General features: G+C 42.3%; 1 protein-coding gene across 2 annotated transcripts in view; it reads right to left on the reverse strand.

The window, feature by feature from the left end:
- klhl24a (kelch-like family member 24a) overlaps nt 1–24,499 on the reverse strand; it is a 126,237-nt gene that overhangs the window by 39,035 nt on the left and 62,703 nt on the right. For both annotated transcript variants that reach the window (XM_060906057.1, XM_060906058.1), the window contains exon 5: nt 22,867–22,985. In XM_060906057.1, coding sequence (XP_060762040.1) covers nt 22,867–22,985 — 119 coding nt within the window. The remainder of the gene's footprint in view (nt 1–22,866; nt 22,986–24,499) is intronic.

The raw sequence follows: 24,499 nt of genomic DNA on the forward strand, positions 1-24,499 counted from the left end.
TTGGTGCAATATCTCCATAGGTGTATAGAGGCCCATTTCCAGCAACTCTCACTCCAGTGTTCTAATGGTACAATGTGTTTGCTCATTGCCTCAGAAGGCTAATGGATGATTAGAAAACCCTTGTACAATCATGTTAGCACAGCTGAAAACAGTTGAGCTCTTTAGAGAAGCTATAAAACTGACCTTCCTTTGAGCAGATTGACTTTCTGGAGCATCACATTTGTGGGGTCGATTAAATGCTCAAAATGGCCAGAAAAATGTCTCGACTATATTTTCTATTCATTTTACAACTTATGGTGGGAAATAAAAGTGTGACTTTTCATGGAAAACACAAAATTGTCTGGGTGACCCCAAACTTTTGAACGGTAGTGTACGTAACATGCTGCTTTCTTTATTGACATCCAAACATTTTTACTGGAAAACTAATATGTTTGGAAGTCTAAAGTGTTGGTGTACTGATTCCATAATGCAGCGGTCATGAAATAAAAATCTACAACAAAATTTTGTACTAAAAAATAGGTTGCCTAAGACTTTGGCACCGTGCTCTTTATGTTGCTGCAGTTTTCGCTGTTGTGTTCCTGTGTTTTGGCTGGTTTAATTAAATTTAATTAATTGGTCATGAGAAAAATGTTTTAGCAACGATTTATATCCATCCATTATTTGTAACCGCTTATCCTGTTCAGGGTCGCGGGCGAGCTGGAGCCTATCCCAGCTGACTACGGGCGAAAGGCGGGGTACACCCTGGACAAGTCGCCAGGTCATCACAGGGCTGACACATAGACACAGACGACCATTCACACTCACATTCACACCTACGGTCAATTTAGAGTCACCAGTTAACCTAACCTGCATGTCTTTGGACTGTGGGGGAAACCGGAGCACCTGGAGGAAACCCACGTGGACACGGGGAGAACATGCAAACTCCGCACAGAAAGGCCCCTGTCGACCGCTGGGCTCGAACCCAGAACCTTCTTGCTGTGAGGCGACAGCGCTAACCACTACACCACCGTGCCGCCGCAACGATTTCTATGAGACACCTAAAATAAACTTCTCAACATTCAGGCTCAACTTATGCAGATGCTACTGGATACTGTGTGTGACTACACTGTCTGGACCGTAATGAGAACTCCGAGAGGAAAGGCCATCAGAAAGAAAACCAGTCCAACAGGAAGCAGAGAGAGAGAGAGAGAGAGAGAGAGAGAGAGAGGACAGACAAAAAAACAGGAGATGGAGACATACACACAGAGGGACAGAGAAAGTAATGAAAACACAATGCAGTATGAAGCACTGAACACATAAGCGCTCAGCCCTAAAACCAGTACAATCCCTCGGTCAGCTGAGACTCACTAACCCCTAACACACAGCAGTCTCAGAGCAGCACTGTTCACCAAACTCCAATCCACACATCAGATGAATTATTCAACAGATGAGAGGAGTGTATCTGGAGCACTGGGGCAGCAACATCCGAACCCAGTCCAGATTCCCAGAATTGGGAAAGTATCTCTTCAACGTCAGCGATATAAAGCACAGACGGATCGTGATTGAACATAGCCTGGCTACTAGGGCTGTAACGATACACCCAACTCACGATTTGATTCGTATCGCGATTTTTGACCCACGATTCGATACGCCCACAATTTTTTTTAAAATGTTTTTTTAAAGTAGTAAATTTGACTTATTAACATTTACTTACTTACATTAACTATTTAATAACAAATAATTCAGACCACTGCAGAGAATGAGTAATATGTATGCAAAAATGAACAAATGTATATCCAAAGATTGTTTTATTTCTCAAAATAATACTGTTGAGCCGGAAGCTCTGTTTTTTTCGGTTCTGAAAAAGTCATTTTTCCAAATCGTGTAAATCCGTTAAGATTTTTTTTGGGGGGGTGGCTCTCTCACTGTCTCACTCTCATAGGGCCAATGATTTTCTGTGATTGCGGAAAACAGATGGAAATTACGGAATTTTTATGGTGAAACATTGCTCGCGTGTCAAAATGTAACTGCCGCAGAAGGCTTCCGCCCAAGCAGACATGCCTTCAGTGTTGCCAGATATTGCTAACGTTTTCCACCCCAAAATATGTTCAAAACCAGCCAAAAAGCACCTAAACCTGCCCAATCTGGCAACACTGCATGCCTTTCCGGTCAAGTGATTGTGATTGGCTTGTGGCACACCTAGCCAGCCAATGAGCTGCTTGTTTACAGATTCGCTCCCCGCGTCGCAACCAGAATGGCAACCGCTTAAAAGAAATGAATGCTCTGCCAGTGGCGAGTGTGGACGTTGCGTGACTCGCAGAAGATTGTCGCAGGTCGGCGAAAAAACAACTTACTAATAGATATAAAAAAATAAAAGTAATTTAAGTAAGTTTAAAATATAATTTAAATAAAAAGTAAAGTATTCATAAATTGAAGTTTGGAAGCGCCTCTGTTTTTGGGCTGAGGAGAAGTTTGAAAGGGTGTACCGCGATTCTGCCGCCTTGTATCGCGATACGGATCGTGGCTCTGCGTATCGCGATTTCGATTTCGATACGCATATTGTTACAGCCCTACTGGCAACGGTGAAGAGCATACACAGGGGAACCTGACTGCCCAGAGAACAGGGATAGTGTGCTCACTGTAAGAGCGATGAGGTCCAAGAGAGACAGCAGCATGTTCTGCTCCACTGCCAAAAATATGAACGAAAAAAAAAAAGGTCGGAATCAAAATTTCTGCCAGTTAGCAGATGAAGGATTGTGGATTCTCTTAGATTCACACTGCAGCCTTTGCTACAAAATATGTTGAAGAATGTCAAAGCCTGAGGGACAGTGAGACACCGAGTGAGACACAAACTCTTGAGATCTCCTGAGCCAATAAACTACTGAAAGAGAAAGAGAGAGACAGACATACTGTACAAACAGACAGGGAGACAAGCACAGATACAGACAGATAGAAGGAGAGACAGACATGGAGAGAGAGACAGGGAGAAAGACAGACAGAAAGATACAGACAGTGAGAGACACAAATGCCGCTTTTCCACTACAAACGCGGCTGAGTTGGGCTGAGCCGTGCCGTGCTGAGTTGGGCTGAGTCGAGCTGAGCGGGGCTGTTGGAGTTGCATTTCGACTACAACCGTGCTGAACCGTGCTGGCTGGAAGTGGGTGGACACATTGGGTGGAGTTAGCGAAAGTGGGTGGATGTCAGGTGATGTCGTTAAGCGGCGCAAACAGTGACATCAGTGAGCTTTTAAGCGGTAGTCTCACGACCCGGATAGTAAACAATAAACATGGAGGACATGGAGTCGTTAGTGTTGCTGGTCTTGGTGCTGTGGCTTGTTGTCACCGACAACGCCAACAGATACTGGCAAGAGCGTATAGATGAGGCGAGGCGCATAAGGCTTCATAATTCTCGTAATTCTCCTCCTTCCGGGTTTGCGGTGTTTACAGATCCCAGCGTGTTCGCGGGGCGTGTGTGGGCATGTGAGGACACTCCTCCTCACCAATCAGTGCACAGGGGAGTGTCTGCTCACGCCCCTAGCCCCACTCGGCTCGGTTTGGCTCGCTTCAGCCCCACTCCAAAACGGTGCGAGTTTTAGGGGCTAAGCAGGGCTGAAGCGAGCCGAGTCGTGCTGTTTTTTGGTAGTCGAAACGCAAGCCGTGTCGGGCTGAAGTGAGCTGAAGCGAGCTGAAAAAGGGTAGTGGAAAAGGGCCATAAGAGAGAAACAGATATATAGACCGAGAGAGACGGGCAGAGAAAGAGACAGACAGAAATACAAACAGAGAGAGACAGACAGACACAGGTACACACAGAGAGTGAGAGACAGACAGAAGCAGAGACTGATATAGACAGACAGAAGGAGAGAGAGAGTGAGAGACAGGGATACAAACAGACACAGAGACAGACAGGCAAGGGGGGGGACAGAGAGAGACAAGCACAGATACAGACAGGAAGAAGGAGAAAGACAGACAGAGAAAGAGGCAAAAAGAAACAGATAAACTAGGGGTGTAAAGAAAAACCTATTCAAAAAGACTTCAGAAAATCGGTCCAGTGGTCTGTGATACAGCAGTGTTAGTTTACAAGCCAAGAGCTGGATCGAATAAAAAAAGAAAAACGGCTAAAGCCGTTACTGCCATTGAAAAGTGATGCACGCTCCCTGGTTTGCGAGCGCGCGAGAGAAAGAAAGAAATCTAAACGTTGGAAATACTTCAGATTCAACACAAGCTCAGCAGGACGTCTTGACAAAAGCACTGCTGTACACCAACCCTGTAACACTACACCACACACCTCGCTACACACCAGCGAAACGTTAACAGAAACGTTAATGGAAACCTGCAGCTCAATACGCAACAGGTAAGACTAGTGTTTCTGAGCTCGCAAACACACACAGACGCTTGTTGCAACTGGTGTGTTTATTTGTACAGACGTGTGTGCTTCTAGCGTTAGACACATGACACGAACCCAGATACACGCTGCTGTGTTGAGTGAAACGTGCATCCTTGTGCTGCCCAAAAACAAACTAAAAAAAAAAAAAAAAAAAAAAAAAAGAGAGATTAAAGCAGATAATTACTGTAGTACTAATTCTCAGATAAAATACAAACGGAAGAAATGTTGTTGAAGTTGCTTTTCTTTATGAAGCTTAAACATCACATGTCACATTGACCTGAGTCATATCAGATCAGTAGTTTTTGTATGGTATGCCATACTACAGTGGTGCTTGAAAGTTTGTGAACTCTTTAGAATTTTCTATATTTCTGCATAAATATGACCTGAAACATGATCAGATTTTCACACAAGTCCTAAAAGTAGATAAAGAGAACCCAGTTAAACAAACGAGACAAAAATATTATACTTGGTCATTTATTTATTGAGGAAAATGAGCCAATATTACAGATCTGTGAGTGGCAAAAGTATGTGAACCTTTGCTTTCAGTATCTGGTGTGACCCCCTTGTGCAGCAATAACTGCAACTAAATGTTTCCGGTAACTGTTGATCAGTCCTGCACACCGGCTTGGAGGAATTTTAGCCCATTCCATCGTACAGAACAGCTTCAGCTCTGGAATGTTGGTGGGTTTCCTTACATGAACTGCTCGCTTCAGGTCCTTCCACAACATTTCGATTGGATTAAGGTCAGGACTTTGACTTGGCCATCCCACAACATGAACTTTATTCTTCTTTAACCATTCTTTGGTAGAACGACTTGCGTACTTAGGGTCGTTGTCTTGCTGCATGACCGACCTTCTCTTGAGATTCAGTTCATGGACAGATGTCCTGACATTTTCCTTTAGAATTCGCTGGTATAATTCAGAATTCATTGTTCCATCAATGATGACGAGCCGTCCTGGCCCAGATGCAGCAAAACAGGCCCAAACCATGATACTACCACCACCATGTTTCACAGATGGGATAAGGTTCTTATGCTGGAATGCATTGTTTTCCTTTCTCCAAACATAACGCTTCTCATGTAAACCAAAAAGTTCTATTTTGGTCTCATCTGTCCACAAAACATTTTTCCAATAGCCTTCTGGCTTGTCCACGTGATCTTTAGCAAACTGCAGACGAGCAGCAATGTTCTTTCTGGAGAGCAGTGGCTTTCTCCTTGCAACCCTGCCATGCACACCGTTGTTGTTCAGTGTTCTCCTGATGGTGGACTCATGAACATTAACATCAGCCAATGTGAGAGAGGCCTTCAGTTGCTTAGAAGTTACCCTGCGGTCCTTTGTGACCTCGCCGACTATTACACGCCTTGCTCTTGGAGTGATCTTTGTTGGTCGACCACTCCTGGGGAGGGTAACAATGGTCTTGAATTTCCTCCATTTGTACACAATCTGTCTGACTGTGGATTGGTGGAGTCCAAACTCTTTAGAGATGGTTTCGTAACCTTTTCCAGCCTGATGAGCATCAACAAAGCTTTTTCTGAGATCCTCAGAAATCTCCTTTGTTCGTGCCATGATACACTTCCACAAACACGTGTTGTGAAGATCAGACTTTGATAGATCCCTGTTCTTTAAATAAAACAGGGTGCCCACTCACACCTGATTGTCATCCCATTGATTGAAAACACCTGACTCTAATTTCACCTTCAAATTAACTGCTAATCCTAGAGGTTCACATACTTTTGCCACTCACAGATATGTAATATTAGATCATTTCCCTCAATAAATAAATGACCAAATATAATTTTTTTGTCCCATTTGTTTAAATGGGTTCTCTTTATCTACTTTTAGGACTTGTGTGAAAATCTGATGATGTTTTAGGTCATATTTATGCAGAAATATAGAAAATTCTAAAGGGCTCACAAACTTTCAAGCACCACTGTAGGTTAACATGGGGCAGCCATGGTCTGAGCTTGGGCTAAAGTGCCCTTGAGCAAGGCACCTAACCCACAACTGCTCCCTGGGTGCTGTAGCATAGCTGCCCACTGCTCTGGGTATGTGTGTGCGCGCTCACTGCTCACTTGTGTGCGCATGTGTGTATTCACTGCTTCAGATGGGTTAAATTTCACTGCGTGCTTAAGTATACGTGTGGAAAATAAAAGCTTCTTGGCTTCTTTAAAAAAAAAATAGACACTATACTTTTTTCTTAATCTAGTTATAGTTACAATGAATATTGTCAAACATCTATGAAATGAGTTCGTTCCCACCATCACTCAAGCCATAACATCTATTAAGGTGTTGCCTCACAAGTCTCTCTCGTTTCTCTCAAAGCTAATAAGATGGGGGGGGGGGACCCACAGCTTGTCGTGTTCTTGAGAAAGTGAAAAGTAAAAATCCTCTGAGGACTTTGTCATGGAGGAAAACCTACCACTGGCTGGTACAAAGCACTGACACGTTAATGTCCTTTTAAAAATGTAAAATGAATAGGTCCTTACTGAAAGTGAGAAAATTTCAAATGATGTACAGTACCATTTATAGTAATGAGTGTGTCCAAACATTTGACTGGTACTGTACATACAATTTTCTTTGTTAAATAATAGTGCTGTCAAGCGATTAAAATATTTAATCGCGATTAATGTCGCGACTGTCATAGTTAACTCGCGATTAATCGCAATTTAATCGCACATTTTTGTCACATGAAAAACCATTGTAATTCTCTTATCAGCATAAAAAAGTGAATGGGCTTGCTTTGTACCAATGGTTTTTTTTTTATGTATTGCAGAGCATAACACGTCTTGTCACAGCCACCGACATCCATAACTTCCATATTAGATGAGAAAACCAAGGGATGAAAAATAAAGTGCATATCACTGTGAAAATAAAAAAATGTTTTATTTTACTCTTCATTAGTTTCTTTTGAAGAGAAGTATTTGCCATAAAAGAAGAAAAAAACATAACAAAAATAAAAACATTCATCATACGTTCAAAAACGTTCATCATAGTGTGGCACTGTATTCTCTAATTCTCACTGCTTATAACTCTACACCCCCCCGGTGGAGATCAGCTGGGAAACTGAAGACTGAAGGAACGGTATTGAAAAGTATTTTTCCAGTCTCGCCTGTGAAAGGTAATCCCATGTGATCTCGTTTGGACGGTAAACCTGTTGGTACAGTTAAACGCAGCACATGAATGAGGCATCTTTATTCTCGGCTACTGTCTAGACGCTATACCAGAGACGGTTGAAGAATCTCCACTTTGCCCCATCCAATATGGTGGCGAGGATGTTTATATGTCTGTGCCTTTCTCCATCACCCACACGTACTCTTATTGAAGCAGCGCACGACAAGCCTCAACAGGAACTACGGGTGACTCGCAGGGCCAAATTAGAATTTGCGTTAACGGCACCATTTTTTTAAATCGCGTTAAATTGAGATTGCGTTAACGCGTTAACTTTGACAGCACTATTAAATAACTTTTAAAAAAAAAAAAAACCACCACAATGTATAGCAGTCACTACTGTCAGAAACGCCGTTATTGAAAATTAATCAACAACCTTCTGGCCACTCATAAATGCTATTAATAAAGACCGAAGATAAAATTCCAGAGTAGTGTGTGTGCGCGTGTGTGTGAGAGAGAGAGAATGGATTATACTAGTACATGATCCTCCGCAGAAAGAAAAATGTACAATAGAGGAAAAGGCGATTGTGTATTTCCACTGTCCATGACTCTATTGATGAAACACAATGCTCTTCTCTAAAGAGGAGGAATAATGAAGCAATTATGTTGGTAATAAAGAAAGATCATTTTTATCAATCACGATAGGCAGAAAGTAACAGAGCTCTGGTCTCTAAGGGGAGTGTAGTGCGACACTTGGCAGAGCACACAGCACGCTCGGAGCGCACAGCCACAGGAAAGAGAATACGGTCATTACGGGGTTTAGGACAGGAGCATGAGTGAGACGAACAAAAATACTGTTCATCTTAGATAAGAAAAACTTTCCTGTGCGTTTTACCAAAATCCAAAGTACAGTGCCTTGCAAAAAGTATTCATCTCCCTTGGTGTTTGTCCTGTTTTGCCGCATTATAAGCTGGAATTAAAATGGATTTTTGGAGGGTTGGCACCATTTGATTTACACAAACATGCCTACAACTTTAAAGGTGAAAATTGTTTTATTGTGACACAAACAATAATTAAGACGAAAAAAGCAGAAATCTGCAGCGTGCATAGGTATTCACCCCCTTTCGTATGAAACCCCTAAATAAGAGCTGGTCCAACCAATTCACTTCATAAGGTCACAATGAGCTTATTAAGATCCACCAGTGTGCAAAGTGTCACATGATGTCTGTAGAAATCAACCTGTTCTGGAAGGACCCTGATTCTGCAACACTACCAAGCAAGCAACATGAAAACCAAGGAGCCTCCAAACAGGTCAGAGACACAGTTGTGGAGAAGTATAGATCAGGGTTGGGTTATAAAAAATATCCCAAACTTTGAATATCTCAGGGAGCACCATTAAATCCATTATAGCAAAATGGAAAGAATACAGCACCACTACAAACCTGACAAGAGAAGGCCGCCCACCAAAACTCACAGACCGGGCAAGGAGGGCATTAATCAGAGATGCAAAGATCCACAGCGGAGATGGGAGTATCTGTCCATAGGACCACTTTAAGCTGTACACTCCACAGAGCGGGCCTTTATGGAAGAGTGGCCAGAAAAAAGTCACTGCTTAAGAAAACACGTTTGGAGTTTGCCCAACAGCATGTGGCAGACTCGCCAAACACATGGAAGAAGATTCTCTGGTCAAATGAGAATAATATTGATCTTTTTGCCCATCATGGGAAATGCCATGTGTGGTGCAAACCCACCACCCTGAGAACACCATCCCTACAGTGAAGCATGGTGGTGGCAGCTTCATGCTGTGGGGATGTTTTTCATCTGCAGGGACAGGAAAGCTGGTCAGGACTGAAGGAAAGATGGATGGCACTAAATACAGGGCAATTCTGGAGGAAAACCTGTTTGAGTCAGCCAGAGGTTTGAGACTGGGATAAAGGTTCACGTTCCAGCAGGACAATGACCCTAAACATACTGCTAAAGCTACACTGGAGTGGTTTAAAAGGAAACATTTAAATGTCTTGGAACGGCCTAATCAAAGCCCAGACCTCAATCCAATTGAGAATCTGTGGCATAACTTGAAGATTACTGTACACCAATGTAACCCATCTAACTTGAAGGAGCTGGAGCAGTTTTGCCTTGAGGAATGAGCAAAAATCCCAGTGGCTAGATGTGCTAAGCTAATAGAGACATACCCCAAGAGACTTGCAGCTGTACAGTAACTGCAGCAAAAGGTGGTTCTACAAAAGTATTGACTTTGTGGGGGGTGGGTGGGTGTCATCTAATACCTATGCACACTCCAGATTTCTGTTTTTTCATCTTAATTATTGTCTGTCACAATAAAACAACAATTTGCATCTTTAAAGTGGTCGGCATGTTGTGTAAATCAAATGGTGCTAACCCTCCAAAAATCCATTTTAATTCCAGCTTGTAATACGACAAAACAGGACAAACACCAAGGGGGATGAATACTTTTGCAAGGCACTGTAAATATTAATTAGAATAAATTTGTTATTCTGTGTGATTCCAAAGTTACAAGAATATAAATAGGCTCTTTCACTTCCTCAAGTCATTTCTGCCACAGAAACAACTAGCACTGGTGCCAGTCATGCAAATATGTCTGTTGCTGTTAAACACAAAACATAAGCATGGGCATAATGTACTTTAGCATTTTGCTAAATTTGCTGCTTCATCAGAGATGCCTACCCCAAATTTTGAATTTCAGTATTCTTGAAAACATTTTTCAGTATTTTGGAATGACTTTCAGTAACATTAATTTATGCGCATTTCCATTATAAAGAGGTATATATGTATATATATATATATATATATATATATATATATATATATGTATATATATATATATATATATATATATATATATATATATATATATACACACACACCAATATGTTTAACATTTAAATTATTAAAAATAACTGTTTTGTGTGAATTGAATAAACAAAACGCGAGCAGCCATCTCAACTGAATTTCCACTCAACAAATTTCTAGAGCATACAATATATCACATTTTTATAAATACAATAGTGTTCCCTGTTTGCAGACATTACAGTTGACTACCAATCATTGGTATTGAATGTAACTCCTCAAAAGTATTATATTATATTGCCTGGCAAAATGTTCTACCTGTTAACGGATTCTAATAAAATTTTTAAAAAATTTCTTATTTCATGCCAAAGAGAGTCCGACATTGTTATCTTAATGTCCCAATACATAAATACTTCAGCATAATGCTTCAGAAGAGACATTGAATAAAATGACATTTATAATTGTATTTAAAACAGTGGAATGATCCATTTTTTGCCACAATCCCAACAACACTAATCATAAAATCCTGTTTTTGATCATACTACATGTACATTTGCACTTGCAACACTGAAAAGACTTTGAATTAAAGAAGTACAGCCAGTGTTTGATATTTCAGTGAATAAAAATCAGACATGTAAAAAGAAACTGAATACGTTTAACTCGCATTTCATGGCACTAATCGGCAAGTTCAACTCCAAGCACAGGTCAACCATCACCGCTTCAGCACGTGTCACGTTCCGTGTCTTTTCATCCACAGATTTCGTAAAAAACTGCTGGATACTCCCAGATTTACTTTCCGCCTGACTCGCCATTTCAGCATACTCCATATGGTTTTTTTGTAGTTGACATGCCGCGTGCGGTCATCGCGACCACCATGAGTGATGTTAATGTCAGTTCTACACAGTTTGCAGTGCGCGTATCCATTGCCCTTTTGACTGGGTGTAACGCACGGCCATTCTACCGTATCGAAAACAGCGCGAACAAATGTGCGGAATCTGCGCATGTCACACACAGCATGTGCGGTTGTCGTAAAAATAAATAGCCTAGCCGTGAATCGCGCATGGATTGAAAAAGTCGCTTGGACATTTAAAAACAACTCACTGGAATTTTTTAAGACTTTATAATAATTCCGTACAGAATAACACTGTTTGCCGTAACATCGTATTTACGTAACTTCTCCGTACAAAATACGGCCGATCCGTACTAGTAGGCATCTCTGCTTCATCCTCTAACAGCTGAAGAAGTTGCTTGCTGGAAAAGCTACACATCCTGTTTACAGCCTTTATATGAGACGCACTATATTTTCCAATGTATAGGAGTTTAGACCGCAGAGGGAAGTGTGCGAGTGTTCGAGTCAGTACTGGACACAGAAATTCATGGAAAAGGCAAAAACAGCCCCTTTCCAGGAACTGGAATATTAGACTAACTGATGGGCATATAGCCGTCAAAAGACATGCGCTACATTCTGGCAACATCATTTATGAGAAAACAGAGAGCAGCGTGTTGTGAAAGCAGAAATCATGAAGAAAAATTGGTAAGAACAATGACAAACATATGAGCTACTTTTGTACATAACAGGGTCCTGGCACAGAGTCCTCAGCACTTTTTTTGGGTGGGATCCCAAAAAAAAACAAAAAAACCCCACAGAGTATATCTGATTCATTTTCTTTAACAACCATGTCTTACTCTCCCTCCGAGTTCGTGTCTAACCACAAACACTACTGTAATAAAATCAATTTAATCATACAATAAATCCCTCCAATATACTATAATCTAGCCTAGATCAATAATGTGGTGTCCAAAAGTCCAAACCAAACAACAATTGTTTCTTGTCTCAGTTATAGAACATTCTCCTCAGTTGGTACTTATTGTGCAAGACGAATTCTTAGCATTCTTTCTCCACCAAGGCAGTGTGTATGAATTATGAAAAAGATTTTTCGTTCAAGTGGGTTATGGCCCTTTTCCACTACCCTTTTTCAGCTCACTTCAGCTCACTTCAGCCCGACACGGCTCGCGTTTCGACTACCAAAGAACAGCACAACTCAGCTCGCTTCAGCCCTGCTTAGCCCCTAAAACTCGCACCGTTTTGGAGTGGGGCTGAAGCGAGCCAAACCGAGCCGAGTGGGGCTAGGGGCGTGAGCAGACACTCCCCTGTGCACTGATTGGTGAGGAGGAGTGTCCTCACATGCCCACACACGCCCCGCGAGCACGCTGGGATCTGTAAACACCGTAAACCCGGAAGAAGAAGAATTACGAGAATTTCTGAAGCCTTATGCGCCTCGCCTCATCTATACGCTCTTGCCAGTATCTGTTGGCATTGTCGGTGACAACAAGCCACAGAACCAAGACCAGCAACACTAACGACTCCATGTCCTCCATGTTTATTGTTTACCATTCGGGTCGTGAGACTACCGCTTAAAAGCTCACTGATGTCACTGTTTGCGCTGCTTAACGACATCACGTGACGTCCACCCACTTTCGCTAACTCCACCCAATGTGTCCACCCACTTCCAGCCAGCACGGTTCAGCGCGGTTGTAGTCGAAATGCAACTCCAACAGACCCGCTCAGCTCGACTCAGCCCGACTCGGCACGGCACGGCTCAGCCCGACTCAGCCGCGTTTGTAGTGGAAAAGCGGCATTAGATAGGTCCAACAGATAGGTGTAGATGTGTGTATGAGGCTAAATGAGCAGTTTATTCACCGTGTTCATGGCAACACACAAACTATGTTTCATGGGGACGTTATGAAAAACTCACTTTTTCAGTGCTTGTGCTCATACATTTGGGTATCTGGAGCTCCTACCAAAATCCAGAGATGGACAAAGTACCCAACTTCATGACTCAAGTCAAAGTACAGATCACACTGGTCAAATGTTACTCCGATACAAGTGAAAGTTGTCCAGTCAAATTTTTAAAAGTACTGAAGTACTTGCTTTTAAAAATACTCAAGTATTAAAAGCACATTTTCTGTCAACGCGTCGTTGTATTATTGCTACAACGCTTACAAAACCTAACGCCGTTACCAAAGACAGAAATGTGAATTCAGAAAATGAACGCATGCTGTGCCATCATGGTGGTTTAACGTTAAGCTAGCTAGTCAGCGAAACTCCACCTGACATGCTAGCAAACGCTTTTCAAACTCAGAATCATATTGGGTAGCTAACACTACTAGAAAAGAAAGACTTCTACATTTTATTTATTTGGCAAGATTATGCTAAAACACATTTCTGAAAGGACCTCGGATAAATTAATATTCATGTTGGCGTAACTCCGTTTTTACATGCTAACTAAGTGTCCAAGTTAACTAGCTATGTGTTATCGTTAGCCGTGGACAAGGCAACAGCAACTTGGTGGGAAAATCCATAGAAAGTCATTTGACTAACCAGACTGCATAGCTACGTTTGCAATGTTATCGCTAGCTCTAAAAGCACAGACAACTTCGTTGCAAGCTTTCTCTTGGAATAAAACGTTTATATCCCTCAATATGCTTCCGCAGGTTGGCTGGCGAGTTTTTGTAGGCTGTGATGTGGTTCGTTTTCGGCAAACAAAGCAAACATTTAAAATGAAATGAATCTTTAATCCTTTCAGAAAACTGAAACACGGGTTCTAGGTAAAGCCACAGGTGTGTGTGCATTCTCCAGAAGGACCGCCTCCTTCTATTCTGCCATCAACCGATCGTGTTCAAATAATGCTGATGAGAAATCACTGAACTTGATTTTATCCAGTCTATGGACGTGACGTGACCCTAGTGATGACTGACCGGCTGTCTCAGTGTCACCTGCGAAAAAACCATCACGTTTTAGAAAATAAAGAAAAAAACATCCACTTTCAAAGCTGCTTCATAGTAATGAGGACCTTGATAGAAATGTAGTGGAGTAAAAAGTACGATATTTGCCTTTCAAATGTAGTGAAGTTCAAGTCATAAGTTTCCAAAAAAAAACAATACTCAAGTAAAGTACAGATACTCAAAGTGTACTTAAAGCATATACGCAGAACCATGGCCTCACTTTTGTTTATAAATGCCTTGAGACCTCAAGAATAGCACAGGAATAGTTTTAAGCGTTAACAATAAATCTAATATAGTAATTTTTACGATTAAAATGATTCATATAGGTAGCGGTCTGAGTGAATGACCTTGATGTCCGTAATGTCACAGCAGAAAGCCTATCGGTCTCATCGCCATTTCCGCTATACTAAAACACAGAGCTGACTACAACTACGATCCTCCATTTTGAGCTAATTTATCGCCATGCCACGTAGATGTGTTGCTGGCCGGTGCAGCAACACGACAGAAGGTGGATTTACGTTGCATTCATGGCCCAAGAATGTTCAAACTGCAAAGATTTGGACGCGTTTTGCGAGAAATTCACGGACACATTTGGCGCCTACGAACTGGTCTCTCCTCTGCTCTGCACATTTCACTGAGGACTCATACAAAACCTCTGATCTGTTGAGGAGTGTTGGCTATAAGCCTGTATATTGAAAGAGGGTGCAGTACCAATAATTAAAGAAAAAGAAAACTATAAGTTTTTTTTTTTAAAGGAAAGTGAGTTCAGTTGCGGGGCGGCACGGTGGTGTAGTGGTTAGCGCTGTCGCCTCACAGCAAGAAGGTCTGGGTTCGAGCCCCGTGGCTGGCGAGGGCCTTTCTGTGTGGAGTTTGCATGTTCTCCCCGTGTCCGCGTGGGTTTCCTCCGGGTGCTCCGGTTTCCCCCACAGTCCAAAGACATGCAGGTTAGGTTAACTGGTGACTCTAAATTGAGCGTAGGTGTGAATGTGAGTGTGAATGGTTGTCTGTGTCTATGTGTCAGCCCTGTGATGACCTGGCGACTTGTCCAGGGTGTACCCCGCCTTTCGCCCGTAGTCAGCTGGGATAGGCTCCAGCTTGCCTGCGACCCTGTAGAACAGGATAAAGCGGCTAGAGATAATGAGATGAGATGAGATCAGTTGCACCAGTTCTCCTCGAGTGAGCCGAGGGTTGTTGCTAAAACCCGGGACAGGACATATCGCTCAGGCAGTGACCTCCCCGCAGTTGTTGCTAAAACCGGTGACATCCCGTTCCGTCCCAGGTTTTAGTAATTGCCTGAGCCGAGCAGTAATGGCGGAGTACACAGTATGAAGAAAAGTGAATGAGTGGACCAGCTGTCTGATTTCTAAACTGGATATTGCTGCCATCTCGCCCTTACATGGAAGAAGTGAATGAATGGAGAACTGAACAAACAACTGAAAGTCAGATTGTTTCAAAAACAATCGGCCTTCAAGAAGCGAGAACACAGATGGGTAAGCTCCGACTCTCATTTAGATAAAAAAAAAACAAAACAAAAAACAACCACTTGTTTACCTGCATTTAGATTAATACATGGAACTTGTATTGTGTGTCTAAGTTACCGGTATAAGATTATTTAATTCGCTTCAGAATGTGATCGTCTCAGTTCATCTGATTATTTAATTAGCCTTTTACGTTTTATCAGTGAAAATGCATGCATGTACATGTAATGTTGCATAAGTTATAACACCTATCCTGTTTTAATGAGAGTCAACCCACAATCAGTGAAGTCAAATCAGTCTTAGTTGAGCAAGTCGGTAACGGGATTTCTTACTTTCACCATTAATTTTTATTTATATGACTTTGGTCTATAGCTGTACAAGGCCTCGGCCTTAAAACCGGTTCCCGCTGTGACGTCACGCGCTCAGGGCTGGCTGGCTCAGCGGGGCGGCTCGAATACCAACTTTGCGTTCGATTTTAACTCTCAAAAATATATATATTTTTTCCCATTTATGCAGCATACAAGAGTCAAGGATGGAGATACTATCCACTCAGAAATGTATTTAAAAATAAAGGCTCTGCGTATCTGCTTTAAGTACAGTACTCAAGTAAATATTCTTCGTGACTGTCCACCTCTGACAAAAACAAACTCTGAAATCAAATAGCCAGTCCATTTCATTCGTGCTACCCATTTCAGAAAACATGAGCTTCAACAAGTTGTACAGATTCAGCTCTCCTTTCTATGTCACAAGCGGAGGTCGTTAGAATTACGCCACTCCCTCATCGGAGTATTTCCACTCATGGCTTGCACATCGCTCTGGATAAGAGCGTCTGCTAAATGCCATGTCGATGTAATGTAATGGCTTGAGAACTGCCTTTGTGAATGAATATTCGTGAGGAAAGTGCTACCTGACTGGCTGGCAGAAGAAGGGGGTGGGGTGAGCAGTGGCTCATTATCGTTTACAGGAACAGGCACTCAAATGATTTACAGGAACAGGCACTCAAATGATCCGTTTTAAACAGGGATGTTTAGACAGAGTGAGAAGGGAGCTGTGGTGTTTTATCCTTGTGGTATTTTGACCAAATCATGTCACAGACATTTCATCAAGACCTCAGGGAGCTGTATCAACTTGTGGAAAAGAGGTAAATGTGTCATCTTTAATCCCTTCATACACTATATGGCCAAAAGCACTGTATGTGGACACCTGATCTTCATACACTTATGAGGGTCTTCCTCAAACTGTTGCCAAAACATTGGAAACACAGAATTGGAGAGAATGTCTTTGTATGCTGGAGCATTAAAATTTCCCTTTAGTGGAACTACAGGGCCCAAACTTTCATCATCACAACACCCCATGTACAACGCAAGGTCCATAAAGACTTTAGGGGTGTTCACACGGCAACTTTTACTCTGGTGTAGCACCGGGGCTGCCCCGGTAGAGCGTTCACACGGTACAAAGTTATACCGGTGTAGCCCCTGAAAGCTGCTTAAACCGGTGCAAATCTAACCCTGCTCGGGAGGTGGTTTAGGAAATTTACTCCGGAGTAAATGCTAGTTTGCGGGGCAGCACCGATATAAAATGGGACGTCTGAACGCTACAGGGGTAGACTCGCTACGCGTCAGGAGAGTTGATTACATACGGGCATTGCATAATTTGCATCCTGGTATTTTGCGCTTCCAAAATGGCGAATATCAACAACAACAGAACTGCGTGTCTTCCAGTGTTGCCAGATTGGGCGGTTTTAAGTGCATTTTGGCGGATTTGAACATATTTTGGGCTGGAAAACGTCAGCAGTATCTGGCAACACTGGTGTCTTCATCCATGTTGTTTTCCCGGCGCTTGGTGATGCCATGACAACCGGGAAAAGGAAGTACATTTTCACGCATGCGCATATTTCATTTCCGCATTATTACGATCGTATAGCACGGTCGCAAAAACTGCCGTGTGACTGCAAGTGGGGCTGCACCGGTGCTAACACGCTTCTATCTAGTAAGCAGGGTTGTGACGTGTGAACACTCCACAAAATTTACACCGGTGTAAGATATAATCGCAACAAAATACATCGGTGCAGCATCGATGCAAATATGTGCCGTGTGAACACCCCTATGAATTTGCCAAGGTTAATGTGGAAGAACTCAAGTAGTCCAAGCCTTGACCTCAACCCCATGGAACACCTTTGGGATGAACTGGAACGCTGACTGCGCACCAGGTCTCCTTACCTGATATTCCAATATCAGTGCCTGACTTCAGTAATGCTCTTGGGGCTGAATGGACAACTCCTCACAACTACGCTGCAAAATCTAGTGGAAAGCCTTCACAGAAGAGTGGAGGCTGCCATCACAGCCAAGGGTGGGGCCAACTCTGTGTTAATGCCTGTGGCTTTGGACTGGACACATATGGGTGTGCTGGTCAGGCGTACACATACTTTTGTCCATAGCGTACACTGGGTTTGGGCAAATAGTGGAGAGAAATGTTGAAATAGTGACTGATGACGGATTCCATCTGACTGACTGAACTTTGAGTGCTTAATTTTTACCAAAACCAGCAGATATGTTGCTCAGAACAGTACGGTCAGTGTTGCCGGATGAATTGTTTTCAAAGTACGGCAGCAATTAGATTTATTTTGCTCACAGTTTGGAATGTCCACATCTTGCATACGTTAATGTTTGCGTTTAAATTAAATCGTACACTAGTGACCATGCAAAATGGCCTCCCTTCCCCTTGATCTCATCCTCATATCTCTATAACTGACCTTACGAATGCTTTTTGTGTTAAGTAATTCATTTACTCAGTCTCATGCTTGTGCTTTGGGTTACTTTTGGCACACAAATATGGCAAGCCTGGTTATAGCTCACACACCAAGGACACAAACTTGAATTTACTCGCAAAGTCGAGTCAACACATTAAACGGGATGTTTGGCAGTTATTTATATGTTGCAGGAACCACATATGGCCACAATACAAAACACACAAAGTAGTTTTTCCAATAGAGTAAACCTTAACGAGAATCAAATGGCATATCAGCTATATTAATCTCCACCCCACCGTTTACTTCGTCTCACACAGGGGGCTTCATTTAATTGGAACTATTTAACAATTATTCCATAAAATTGTCTCATACATGAGCTGGTATAAGCCATATATGATGAGATTGAGTGGAATAACGGTTTTATTCTATCCACTTCTTTATCATCTTCTTCTTCTGGCTGCTCCCGATTAGGGGTCGCCACAGCGTGTCTTTCGTCTCCATTGCTCCGTCTTCCGCATCCTGCCACTTTCATGTCCTCTCTCACCACATCCATGCATCTCCTCTTTGGCCTTCCTCGTTTTCGTTTGCCTGGCAGCTCCATCCTCAACATTCTCCTTCCCACATGCTCTGCATCTCTTCTCAGGATGTGCCCGTACCATCTCAGTCTCATCTCTCTTAGCTTAATTCCCAAGCTCTCCACATGCGCTGTCCCTCTGATGTGCTCGTTCCTTATCCTGTCCAACCTCGTCACTCCCATCGGTTTTATTCTATCCACATTCACTGGATTTTGAGAAACGGAGCATTTTTCATCTCATCTCATCATCTCTAGCCGCTTTATCCTGTTCTACAGGCAAGCTGGAGCCTATCCCAGCTGACTACGGGCGAAAGGCGGGGTACACCCTGGACAAGTCGCCAGGTCATCACAGGGCTGACACATAGACACAGACAACCATTCACACTCACATTCACACCTACGGTCAATTTAGAGTCACCAGTTAACCTAACCTGCATGTCTTTGGACTGTGGGGGAAACCGGAGCACCCGGAGGAAACCCACGCAGACACGGAGAGAACATGCAAACTCCGCACAGAAAGGCCCTCGCCGGCCACGGGGCTCGAACCCAGACCTTCTTGCTGTGAGGCGACAGCGCTAACCACTACACCACCGTGCCTCCCCGGAGCATTTTTATTTTTTTGCAAATTCGATAAATAAAAACTTTGTACAAAATGTCCAACAAAGTCATTTCCGCTTAGGCGGACTTCTTAAAAACCTATCGGTGGCTGCACGAACTGACTTTAATGTTGTATTTTTGTAGAAAGTACCGTCTTGGTATCATGCCAAGGTATAGAATAACTTTCGACATTTATTTAATTCTTCCTTGGATGTCTCAGCTATGCAATTTTCAAAATTCTTTGAGCTTTTGAACCGGTCTTTAAAAAAAAAAAATAATAATAATAATTCAACAAACTTTAATGCTTAAAGATGAAGAATGTAAATAAACCGGCAAAATGACAGGAGCAATTTGTGAAAAATGCTATAATAATAATAATAATAATAATAAATTATTATTATTATTATTATTATTGGAAAAAAAAGGTACATTCTTACTATCGAATACTTTTATTCCATATTTTGTTGCTTTTTTCTTTGTATTTTTGGGGGGTTTTGTTTTCGAGTGGAGCTTTTACTTCTTCCTGAGTTGGTTCAGGAAAATGCTCTGTCATTTTGTTTTTCTCTACTCACGGTATATGAGCTGATAGCCTAGTAGTAGAGTAGCTAATCAGAGCATGCAATTGAAGAAGAAGAAACCTTTATTTCTCACATGCACACTTCAAGCACAGTGAAATTCATCCTCTGCATTTAACCCATCTGAAGCAGTGAACACACACACACACACACACACACACACACACACACACACACACACACTCAGAGCAGTGGGCAGCCACACCAGAGTGCCCGGGGAGCAGTCAGGGGTTCGGTACCTTCCTCAAGGGCACCTCAGCCCAAGGCCGCCCCACGTTTATCTAACTGCATGTCTTTGGACATTGGACATATCCAGTGAATGCGGATAGAATAAAATAAAATATCACTTTGTTACTTAACTTCAATTTCCTCTTTCGTCTGTGGTGAGTTTTTGGGTGGTTCTCTTGTTGACCATTTCCACCATCTCAGTCAGTGCGTTTACATGCACATAGAGAAAATCGAATTTCTGCCGTAGCTCGACTGAAATCGAAGTTCTAAATGCCATGGAAACACCTTAGCTCGGCTGAAATCGAACTGAACTGGATTTCTCGTAATCGAGCTACGCGACCTAGATTATGTGATTGTAGCCGAGCTACTTAATGCATGCAAACCCTATCGAGCTACGTAGTCGAGCTACTTACTTCAGCACTGCCCCTTCCGGAAGTGACGAGTGACGAGACCACAAGTGGGAAACACGACAGCCTCGGTCGGCATGATAACAGTAGTAGCGAGCAGCAGAAGAGGTCAGGAGGAACAAACGAAGAAGAGAAAATGGCGAGCAGAAACGTGCACTTCTGGAGCAATGAGGAGACAGAGTTCATGCTCATTCAGCTTAAGGCGTTGAATATATTAAAATTCATGGACGGGAAAAAAACGCGCAATGGAGAACACGGAACTGATAACTTTGTTTACACTCTTGAATAGCTCTTCTTCATGACGACAACCGGAAGTGTACTAACACGATGGGGCGTGTAGTGCCACCTGTGGCTCGGGTGCACAATGTACCTCACACAATAGCTCGATTTCCTTGTGTGCATGTAGGATTGAATTCCTCTGGCACCCCTGCTGGGACCCTTTGCTCAATTACCGACAGCAGCTCGATTTGGATGTGCATGTAAATGCACTGACTGTCTTTTAAGGCACAATTTGTACCTCAAGCAGGTCACACTGGGGGCTGAGTTACAGCCTTAGACTACGTTCAAACTGCACCCTGAAACGACCCATATCCGATTTTTTTGCCCATATGCGACCTGTATCCGATTTGTTATTGACAATCTGAACGACACGGATCCGATTTTTTTCACATGCGACCCAGGCTGCTTGGATATGTGGTCCTAACTCTGATGCATATCCGTTATTTTCACATGCGACTGCAGTCTGACCGGACAGGTCGCATTCATGCGACCTACACGTCATCAACAAGAGACAAACGTCACTATTCTGCGTTGGCTAATCCCGCCTCTTTGGTGGAAAACAACAACATTTGTACAGTTTTCAGAATTTAAATAGACTTTTATAGAATTGATCAAGCTAATGGTGGATTTGGTAGGGACTTGGATGTTAAACCATCCTGTATTACAAGATAAGATTGTTCTGGAAATTTCCAGTAATTTGACACCTTCGGTCTCATTAGTCTGCTGCCCACATTAATCAGATTATTGTGTGAGTTCCGCCGCCGCCACAAAAACCACATCGCCAGGTCTCGCCTCATCTCCATGCTTTACTTGCAAACTTGAAGAGTGCGCTTTTTTTTTGTTTACGTATTACGTAGATGTGCTTATTACGTGTCAATTTGCGCATCCGGGACACTTTTGGGTCGTTTTCCGTTCATATTGGAGATCACATACAAGTCTCATATATGTGGTAATGTGAACGGCCTAACAAAAAAATCGGATTTCACAACAAATCGGATATGGGTCGTTTCAGGTTGCAGTCTGAACGTAGTGTTAGTAAACTGAATTTTAATTGCAGATGTATTGTAAGCGAGTACACAGACCCCGACTTAGGAAATATACTGGAAGGTTTATAACAGCCTAGAAATTTCTGACATTAGACAATTTCATAACTCTTATCACAGCTCAAGAATTAATATGATACTGCTGCAGTCTTATGCCCTATTCGCACGGGATAAGTATTACCTGTGGACCTCTGGTAATTCGGAATAATTACAGAGAACGTCTGAGTTCTTAGTCCCGTGCGAATGCACCATGTCCGTAATTTGCCAAGTAATAATTCCGCCGCGAATTACCTACTGTGTTTCGGCAAAACGCAGACATCCAGTGGTAATACAAGTCCCGTGTGAATGCGCATGTCTGTGTTTGTAATTATTAAACGCGCGTCTCTTGTACTTTTCTGGAGTGAATAATGGAGGATACGGGCGAAATTTTGATAAACAGCATTTCAGGGGCAAGTGGTAGTAGGCCTATCCCGTATTTGAACCAGATAAGCAGAAACTCCTGTCTACAAGACGAAACAGGATGTTGTGAACTTACGACACATCCGGTCACAATGTCTGTAAATTCAGTGAATTACAGACTTTTGCTTATCCCGTCCGAATGCGCCACACAATAACACAGAGGTGCGGGGGTAATTGCGAATTACCAGAGGTCCATAGGTAATACTTATCCCGTGCGAATAGGGCATTACTCTTCTACTAGTGTGGCTACACAACATTTATCTATCTGATCAGAACTTGGAGGTCTTCCATCTAAGAATATGCTGTCTTGCCTCTTTAGAGCACAAGCTGAATTTAAAAAAAAAAAAAAAAAATGCCGCCAGAAAACGACTGAGATAAAACGGCATTTGTGCATACCTTTCCGAGTAGAACGGACATCTTATGCCTCCAGCGGCCCTTGTTGAGCGACGCCACCCTGATCCACAGGTTCAGCTGAGAGTTGTACATCCACACATAACTACTGTTGATGCGTCCACCTGTAAAACAACAGTCGATGTAGTCAGTGATAACAAATTCCTCAGTAAATGACAGGGCTGATAAGTGATGCTTGCAGTATACTTGTTTGCAGTTCTGGGGAAAAAAAAAAACCTGTTTAAAAGGCATGAATTACGTGTTATCCATCCATGTGACTGGAACATCTCGGTGCTATTTGCATCCTGATTCTCTCCTAAATAATTCCAAGAGCTGTTTGGTTCAAAGCACGAGCTGCTAATTCATCAGTGCTGGTATAAATTGTCGTCAAGCTAATGAAATAGTGCAGTCTAACATGAACTACACACAAAGAAACCTTTACACGTGTGTATTATCCAGAGGTGGACAGTAACGAAGTACATTTACCGGTACTTAAGTACACTTTTTGAGTATCTGTACTTTACTTGAGTATTGTTTTTTGGAAACTTATGACTTTAACTTCACTACATTTGAAAGGCAAATATCGTACTTTTCACTCCACTACATTTCTATCCAGGTCCTCGTTACTATGAAGCAGCTTTGAAAGTGGACGTTTTTTTCTTTATTTTCTAAAACGTGATGGTTTTTTCGCAGGTGACACTGAGACAGCCGGTCAGTCATCACTAGGGTCACGTCACGTCCATAGACTGTATAAAATCAAGTTCAGTGATTTCTCAGCAGCGTTATTTGAACACGATCGGTTGATGGCAGAATGGAAGGACGCGGTTCTTCTGGAGAATGCACACACACCCGTGGCTTTACCTAGAACCCATGCTTCAGTTTTCTGAAAAGATTAAAGATTCGTTTCATTTTAAATGTTTGCTTTGTTTGCCGAAAACAAACCACATCACAGCCTACAAAAACTCGCCATCCAACCTGCGGAAGCATACTGAGGGATATAAACGTTTTATTCCAAGAGAAAGCTTGCAACAAAGTTGTCTGTGCTTTTAGAGCTAGCGATAACGTTGCAAACGTAGCTATGCAGTCTGGTTAGTCAAATGACTTTCTATGGATTTGCCCACCAAGTTGCCATCGCCTTGTCCACGGCTAACGTTTACACATCGCTAGTTAACTTGGATGCTGTTAGTTAGCATGTAAAAACAGAGTTACGCTAAGATGAATAACGTTAACTTATAAGAAATATGTTTTAGCATAATCTTACCAAATAAACAGAATGTAGAAATCTTTCTTTTCTAGTAGCGTTAGCTACCCAATGCAATTCTGAGTTTGAAAAGCGTTTGCTAGCATGTCAGGTGGAATTTCACTGACTAGCTAGCTTAACGTTAAACCACCATGATGGCACAGCATGCGTTCATTTTCTGAATCCACATTTCTGTCTTTGGTAACGGCGTTAGGTTTTGGAAGTGTTGTGGCAATAATACAACGATGCGTTGACAGAAAATGTACTTTTAATACTCAAGTATTTTTAAAAGCAAGTACTTCAGTACTTTAACTTAAGTACAAATTTGACTGGACAACTTTCACTTGTATCGGAGTAACATTTGACCAGTGGGATCTGTACTTTGACTTAAGTAATGAA

Source organism: Neoarius graeffei, chromosome 23, assembly GCF_027579695.1.
Source record: "Neoarius graeffei isolate fNeoGra1 chromosome 23, fNeoGra1.pri, whole genome shotgun sequence".
Classification (NCBI taxonomy): domain Eukaryota; kingdom Metazoa; phylum Chordata; class Actinopteri; order Siluriformes; family Ariidae; genus Neoarius; species Neoarius graeffei.